Source organism: Panulirus ornatus, chromosome 2, assembly GCF_036320965.1.
Source record: "Panulirus ornatus isolate Po-2019 chromosome 2, ASM3632096v1, whole genome shotgun sequence".
Classification (NCBI taxonomy): Eukaryota; Metazoa; Arthropoda; class Malacostraca; order Decapoda; family Palinuridae; genus Panulirus; species Panulirus ornatus.
In genome coordinates this window covers 88023893-88032463 of record NC_092225.1, presented here as the reverse complement: position 1 = coordinate 88032463, position 8571 = coordinate 88023893, and the positions used below count along the sequence as shown (strand labels likewise).

General features: G+C 45.9%; 1 protein-coding gene across 1 annotated transcript; it reads right to left on the bottom strand.

Annotated features, from left to right (window-relative positions):
- Positions 1-525: 525 nt before the first annotated feature.
- Positions 526-3584, bottom strand: LOC139753228 (uncharacterized). Its single transcript, XM_071669457.1, has 2 exons — positions 1765-3584; positions 526-1037 (listed from the first exon to the last, which is right to left on the bottom strand). Exons 1-2 carry the CDS (start codon positions 3582-3584, stop codon positions 908-910), a joined length of 1950 nt encoding a protein of 649 aa, XP_071525558.1. The 3' UTR covers positions 526-907.
- Between the last annotated feature and the right edge of the window lie 4987 nt (positions 3585-8571).

Genomic DNA, 8571 nt, shown 5'->3' with positions numbered 1-8571 from the left:
TTTATTAAGGACCAGTTCTGCAACACTGCTTTATGATATCCATTTCTCCTGTGTGCTTGTCTCCAGAATTCCAATCCCATGGTGAAAGATGATTGATAACAATATGATAATAATGATAATCATTATAATCATAATGATGAGAGCATTAATGTTAACGATAATGATAGTAATGATTGTAATGATAGTAAATATAAACTTGACCACACAATGTTGAACTTTATTTGTTCACAATAATGTATAATAAATAAGATCTAATGCTAATTCATCCCACAGATTGTCGACAGCAATATAGCCGACCATTCTGGGTTAGATTAAACGGAAGAATATCTGTCTGTTTTACCTATGGACAAAACCAATACAAAATCAGCGGAATTTCTGTTAAGGAATTTTTTTTGCGTGCACTTAAAAGTCAAGCTCAGAATTTTCCAGTATTTTAACAATATTTATGAGGAAACCTTTCCGTATGTGTTTGACTGTCATATTCAACATAAATAGATTAAAGGAATTTTAGAATTTGGAAGAAAGTTAAGCAGGTTTTGCGTCTCTACAATCTCTGGAAGTTGGCTGGAGCAGCCGTTAGTGACTTTGAAATCCACATCGCACATCGATGTCTTCTTCATGCCTTCCACCTCCTGTAGTAACCTGCGTAACTGGCATTCCTCCTCGAGGATGCTCCTTCACCTGTTCTCACAAGTCAACCTTTTCCTCCTCACATCTGCTGCCTCTTATGTTTCAGTCCCATCCTTTCAGCTTTGACTGCTGGTTCCTTTGCCTTCTGGGACTGTGACATCTGGATGCCCTTCATTCTTCTAAGGACTCTCTTGCTGTAGTTAGGTTCCCGGGTCTTCGAGTTCGCATCTCCTTCGTCTTGTGTTTTTCTTCTTCGTGCGGGAGAGCGGTCAGGCCTCTACAGCTGGTGGTGGCGACAGTAGGAGAAGATGGGGCAGCTGTACACCTCACCCACTACCAGGTTTTTGGTGACGTCATCGATCAGTTGACCTGACCTCACCACGCCCATGATGTTGCCGACGGAAGCCCTGTGAATACAAGTTAGATGTTGTGAATTATATTTCGGTTGTAAGAACAGTTTTGAAAAGCTTGTTGATGATTTGCTTATAAGAAAAATCGGAGTCGCAAAACATTATTCGTGGAGTAACGTTAACAATAGACAGTAGTTTCTCGTTTTGTTTATATGAATGTTGTTACAAGTCCTTTTAATAAACGTTATATTCTCTCTCTGTCTCTGTAGAGAGGAGAACATACTGCTTTTCTGGTCTTTTTTAATGTTTCTGGTGAAGATGCGTCTGATCCAACCCATAACGAACTGCTTATTAAATTTCAGTAGTGTAGAGGACATAGTGAATATGCATTTTAAGTAACTCGTAAGATTTAGGTCAAAGGCCAGCCAATAGTGTCGAGGGTGTAGTGAAGATGATGGTTAAGTGAAGCTGCGTTTGTAGAGGTCAAAATGTGTTTAGGTTTATCGAGGATGTTATGAGGATGCGTTGGTCGATGGTGAAGTGAATTTTAGGATTAGCGGAGATGAGTTTGGTGGTGTCTTCCTCAGCAGTTGACATGATGGTGAGTGAATAGTGATTATGAGTGCGTAGTGAAGATGCATTTACTAAGATTACTGAGAAGATGCTTTGGTCAAGAGTTAAGTGAATGTGAAGATTAACATAGTGGTGGTCGTGTGGAGGGAGACCTACTGCAGTTGGCCATTGATGTTGGCGTTTCCAGCTTCACTTATCGTCTTATACTCACATAATGAGAGGTAAGCTGGAGTCCTTGCCAGTGAGCTGCTCCGCTGTGCTGTTGGTCATGACGCCACACAGGTGGGACTGGACACAGGCGGCCTCGTTGCTCTCTTTATACACCCTCCACAGCTGGTTCAGGTGGTCGGCGATGTCGTCCTCCTCATACTCGTCGTCCAGCAGATTGTCGCCCACGAGTGGGTCCGTGGACCACACGTCGCCCCTCAGCGAGTCCGGCAAGTTGAACTCGTCTCCGCCCGTCGTGTTGAAGTTCTGGACGTGACGCTTCATCCTCTCGACGCTGCTGCCCCAAGGCAGGTAACTCTCCGGTATGTCCGACTGCCAGAGGGACAGCGAGCCGTCGCCGATGTCGCGCCGGCCTCCACCTGTTCCTCGAAGAGCTCGGAACAACAGGAAGCCCAGGATGGTCCCCAGCGCCAGCGACCCCAGGATGACGTAAGGATCCAGTGATTTCATGTTCATGCCGTACCCGTAGCCACCGCCGTACCCGCCTCCATACCCGCCGCCTCCGTACCCGCCGTCCCTGGACGGATCGTACACCAGGGAGCCCGTGCCGCCGACGCTGCTCAGGACGCCGTACCTCTGCAGTTGTCGTGCAGAGCTTGTCGTGGTTTCTGTGTGTATCTGGTCAGAGTCTCCGCTGAACGTATAGCTGTTGGCGATGTCTTGCAGGACGTTCCTCTTATAGCGGTGTGTAGCGTTGGTAAGACCAGCGTCCGAATCTATAGAATCGATGATCTTCCCTTGATTCCTCAGGACCGACTTATAGAAGTTGTACAGTTCCGTGTTATTGAAGGAGATGAATTCGATGTACTGATTCACGACGTCATCCGAGACTGTGTCTTCCAGATAAACCGAGACGAATCTTGCCATTGCGTTCACCGTGTACCTGAACTTCTCAGACCTGAAGTAGTCGATGATTCCACTCATTCCTCGCTCTTTGGTAAAGTTATAAAAACTGTCGAAATCTTTCAAGGGACCGAGGTATGGGTTGACCTCATCGGCCAGGAACTCCGCAAAGTCTGGGTCGAGTTTCTTGGCCAAGAAGTTCATGAGGTTGACGTCGTCCCCGAGACTCATGACTCGGTCTATGATCTTGACGGGAGTCAGTTGCATGAAGTACTCCAGGGAGCTCTCCTCCTTGACGTAAGCCAGGACTCTCTGCCAGGTGGACTTGGCGATCATCCACACAGTAGACATGGTCATGTTGACACTAGAGGTGTCCGCTGGGCTTGCGACACTCGAAGGCCCGACGAGGTGGCTCAGGTTACCAAGTTTCTCCTGGAAGAGCCCCTTAGCCAGCTCAAAGAACGGGCTCTTGGTTCCGTGACCGTCCGTGTCGTCGTCAGCGTGTAGGTCACCCTCGGCGGAAGCTGTGCTGTCATTCCTCTCTTGTGGTGTTTGTTCATCTTGAGAATTTGCGTTAAGGTACCTATCAACTACTTCAAAAATTCCCCCCAAATAGTCCTTGGACTTCGATGACTTGTATGGGTTCAGTTTGATCATCCTGTTGGCGATGTTGATGAACGATTTTAAGACGTCTTTATGAATCTCTTTGCCGTCTGCCACGACGCTGCCCAGGGCGCCAAGACCCGGCAGCTTCTCAAAAAGGGACCGAACTTTCTCAAATGTGTCATGTACGTCTCCGTTCCTGAAGAGAATCTTGACGAGCAACGCCAGCTTCTCCTTTCCAAGGCGTTCCATTCCGGCAGTCGCCAGCAGCTGCGACAGGAACTCATCCGTCGGGAGGCTGAACATGTCACTGGCGTCGGACGCACGAATGGTCTTGGCCGTGATGGAAGGCGTCATCGCCACAGTGCAGAGGAAGACGATGGGAACCAACATCATCTTCAAGTCGGTGAAGTCTTAGCCTCAGCTTTCACGACCTTTCTGAAAAAAGATGATCAATAAACCCTTTAAATACTTCAATAATCACACTATCTTCTTATAGTAAGGTTCAGTAATCTATGGTGTAACTAGGTGGGCTCCGGTGCATTAAACGTCACCATGTATTGGTGTTTGTTGTATGGACACGAAGTATGAGGTCTTGTGTGGGGGTCACTCGGCTTTCATTAAGGAATGAGGACGTCTGGTCTGTCCCGGTGGTGACGGGGAGGAAGTAATGACACGGTGAGTTACACCTTAATGACACCTGTCAGGAGGGAATGACGCACCGTGACGAATTCTAGTGTTTATGATGTGTCGGCTCATTGATCCAGGGGATGGCTGGAGGGAGCGGTACTTGTCTGATCTCATTTCCTATATGGAAGATGAATCTTTTAATCTTCAAAAGAAAAAAAAAACCACATATGTATATATATACACATATGTAGATACAGACACACACACACACACATGGGCTTCCGTGGTGTAGCTGTCAGCGTCGCTGACCGAGATTCACAAGTTCGAATCCTGGGCGCGGCAGTGGAACCGCACTCAACCCCTCTGGAGTGGTCGCTAAATGGCTTAGGCTGGTTGTGTGTGTGTGTGTGTGTGTGTGTGTGTGTGTGTGTGTGTATGTACACAAGTAAAGACGTGTTACCTAACAATCTTAAGAGACGGTGCAGCAGGAGCGTAACACTCTCCACGTAACACACATGTAGTAATCACCAGCAGTAATCACATAAAGACTATCTCATGAGGTAGTTACCTCCATGGATAACAGCACCATTTACTGGTGGCAAATTCAATAGCATCGAAGACGGTCGAGGGAGGGAGCAGCAGCTGCCTCCCTCCCTCCTCCATGTGAGCTTTGAGCTGTTGTTGGAACGCTTGATGGCCATTGATGCTCAAGACTTTCCCACTACGGAGCTGCGCCTGCAGCGTTTGTGGTATGTTTTCGCAAGCCATAGAGACAGAGATAATTGGTGGGGCTAGTAATCGCAGCGGCCCCACCACACACACACACACACACACACACACACACACACGTCTCTCTCGAGGTAACATAGCAGTTTGCTGCGTCTCGATCGTTTACTGTCAAGAACTTCAAATGGAGACTTGAGGTTCTCGATGACGTATGATCCCATTGCAAAAGCGGTTTCCTACGCCAGCGATCAGCAGCATCACACACACGACCAAGTAATGTACAACTGTAAATGAAAACGTGTAAAGAATTCCACTCGCTTGTGAACCAGGAGACTCCGTGTGTACTCCTCCTCCTCCTCTGGTCCTCCTCGTTAGCCACTGCTCCACTAGCCTCACCTCCCGGGCCTCACGGCAAGAGACAGAAGCAAAAATTTCCTGTCCTGTGTTGTAACACGGGTGACGGTCGGGTTTACTGTCCCTGATGCTATAGGAGGAGCGGGGAAGGACGGTTCGCAACCCCGTAGTAGGAGTGAAGGAGGGACAGTAGTGTGTTAGAGGCAAGAAGAGGGAAGAAGGAGGAGGTGGAGGATGATATAAGAATAATAAGCTGCAAATGCGTGTAGGTGGAGGACCAGTGGGAGCGATATGGCAAGACAGGTTAAGGAGTTCGTATGACGTAGTGTCATGTATCAACACCAGGCAGAGCTGTAGCGTCTGGTTAATACAAACGCTACTCTAATGGTGGTAAAGATGGTACCTGTACCGGAGACTGATAAGATAAATAATATCAAGTGTAGCAGCAGGGTATCATTTATCAAACATATAGCATTAGCTGTTTGTAATATGCCTGATTAACTTCAGATACAGATGATGACTAGAATGATACTTTTATCAGTGATTACTACTTTTGATACTGTAAATTATAATCGAGGTATTTATGATATGATTCAAAACCATACTATATATATATATATATATATATATATATATATATATATATATATATATATATATATATATATATTATATATATATATATATATTATCCCTGGGGATAGGGGAGAAAGAATACTTCCCACGTATTCCCTGCGTGTCGTAGAAGGCGACTAAAAGGGGAGGGAGCGGGTGCCTGGAAATCCTTCTCTCTCTTTTTTTATTAGTTTTCCAAAAGAAGGAACAGAGAAGGGAGCTAGGTGAGGATATTCCCTCAAAGGCCCAGTCCTCTGTTCTTAACGCTACCTCGCTAACGCGGGTATGGCGAATAGTATGAAAGAAAGAATATATATATATATATATATATATATATATATATATATATATATATATATATATATATTTACTTTGTCGCTGTCTCCCGCGTTAGTGAGGTAGAGCAAGGAAACAGACGAAGGAATGCCCCAACCAACCCATATACACATGTACATACATACACGTCCACACACGCACATATACATACCTATACATTTCAACATATATATATATATATATATATATATATATATATATATATATATATATATATACATGTACATAATTCATACTTGCTGCCTTTATACATTCCCGTCGCCATCCCGCCACACATGAAATGACAACCCCCTCCCCCCGCATGCGCGCGAGGTAGCGCTAGGAAAAGCCATGTACCCATTTATCATCGACCAGCCCCCCCCCCCCCTCCCCCCCTGGGGACTCGTGCGTGAGTCTTCATCCTTCCCCCCCCCAAACCACACCGTCGGAGGGCCACAAACCCAGTAAACACAGGGTAGTGTGAGGAATTGAATGGTTTAAACACGAGCATTGGTTCCGTATAAGGTGTTTGGTTTCCGATGAGGACGTCGCCTGTGGGAAGTTCCTGACGAGGCGAGACCTGCCTGTGAGCCAGTGGGTGGGAGGGACAGCCAGGCACCGCCCTGCCTCCCGACTCCCACTCAACGTGCTCCTGGGCGAGCGTCCTCAGTGTTCCCTGACGCTGGTGATACACGCGTCTCCTCCTCCTCCTCTTCCTCCTCCTCCTCCTCCTACTCCTGCTCTTCCTCCTCCTGCTCCTCCTCCTGCTCTTCCTCCTCCTCCTCCTCCTCTTCCTCCTCCTGCTCCTCCTCCTCCTCCTCCTCCTCCTGCTCTTCCTCCTCCTCCTCCTGCTCTTCCTCCTCCTGCTCTTCCTCCTCCTGCTCTTCCTCCTCCTCCTCCTCCTCCTCCTCCTCCTCGCTGTCCTCAGCGCTCATTTTCTTCGAAGAATTTCTACCGCTCGTCCTCGGAAAAAAAGCTAAGGTTGTTTATATGTGTCAAGTGTACATCATTCTGAAGGTGAGTTTCTTATTTGTCTCAGATATTGATACCGCTGGTTTGTCGGTGTATATATATATATATATATATATATATATATATATATATATATATATATATATATATATATATATATCTTTCTTTTCTTTCAAACTATTCGCCATTTCCCGCGTCAGCGAGGTAGCGCTAAGAACAGAGGACTGGGCCTTTGAGGGAATATCCTCACCTGCCTCCTTCTCTGTTCCTTCTTTTGGGAAAAAAAAAAAAAAAAAATATATATATATATATATATATATATATATATATATATATATATATATATATATATATATATATATATATATAAGAGGTTTTGCAGATATCTCGTTAGCACAGTGTTTAGCGGTGGTGCGTCTCATGTAGTGGGTAACATTCACCTCCCCCAGCCAAGTGTTCAGCCACAATAGTAGTATTACACCTGTTGCACGTGTGCCGGTCATACACCTGACCTGACCTGACCTGACCTGGGATGGGGATGTAGTGTCACCTCCCGACCGCAGGTGTGTGTGTGTGTGTGTGTGTCATACCAGTCACGTGACATGATTTGTGTTGACGTTATCACGTCTTTGTTTTGCTGCGTGATGGAACACAGTGTTTCATGAGGCGTGGGACGACGCCCTCGTTGTGTTGTGATCACGGTTGTGACGCCATCGTCATGTTATGATGACGGTTGTATCCTTAACATGTATGTCGACTGCAGAGGCTGGATAGAATATATAGCATAACACAGTTAACTAATGAAGCTCTTTTTTTAAACACACACACACACACACACACACACACACACACACACAATTGATCACCGACGTATTATATCAAGAAGGCTTTTGGTTCCACTCCCGCGATAAGAGACGTGAAGGAAGAGCCAGTAGTTATGAGCGCAGTGGTCCATACTGGGGCGAATGTAGTAACATTTGTAGATACGATGCAGTTGCTCGCAAGAGAATCACAACACTCAAGTTTTGAGAAGTCGATTTATTCAAAAGTTTATTAGGTAGAATATTTGGGATAAGGAGGAGGATACGGTAATGCACATCATGTTTATAACATTGCTGGGCTAATTTGTAGGGTTTTGAAATTTACTACAAGATGCACTTGTGATCTGAAGAACAAATTATAGGGAAATTTTGGGTTTTTGTACCACTGACTCTGAGCTGGTGACTCGTTACCCATTCCAAGTTGTTGTTAGTTGAGGATATGTAGAGTGGAATCATCGGCGCAAGAGTCAGTAGGGTTGGAGGCTGAAGGAAGAAGGTCGTTACTTGGGAGGAAGGAAGAGAGTAGGCGACAGAACAGAACCCAGAGTGAGGAGCATCAGTATTGATAGAATAAGTGGATGAATTCGTGACATCAGTTGCTACCACACTGGACCTATCCGAGAGACGGACTATGCATCGCAGGTCAGAGAGAAAACCTGAAGGAACGAAGTTGAGAGAGCGAAGACGTATATCAAACCCTATCAAATTCTTTGGATATGTCGAGCGTCTGAGACTTAAGCTTGTCTTACACAAAGCTTAGAAATCGACCAGCTTTCACCTGCGATGTATATCGTGTCATGTGTCACCTGCTTCTCGTCTTCTTCTGTTTCACTTAATGTATCTGACGTCGTCAGCAGCAGACGACGTGGGTCACACACACACGGGTCCAGCACCTGCGGCTTCACGATATA

Bases quoted from the DNA above. Each gene is read 5' to 3' on its own strand.
- LOC139753228 (XM_071669457.1), bottom strand. From the start codon at position 3,584: ATGACGCCTTCCATCACGGCCAAGACCATTCGTGCGTCCGACGCCAGT. The intron at 1,038-1,764 runs GTGAGTATAAGA...TTGTATTCACAG, and splicing joins TCCAGCTTACCTCTCATTAT to GGCTTCCGTCGGCAACATCA.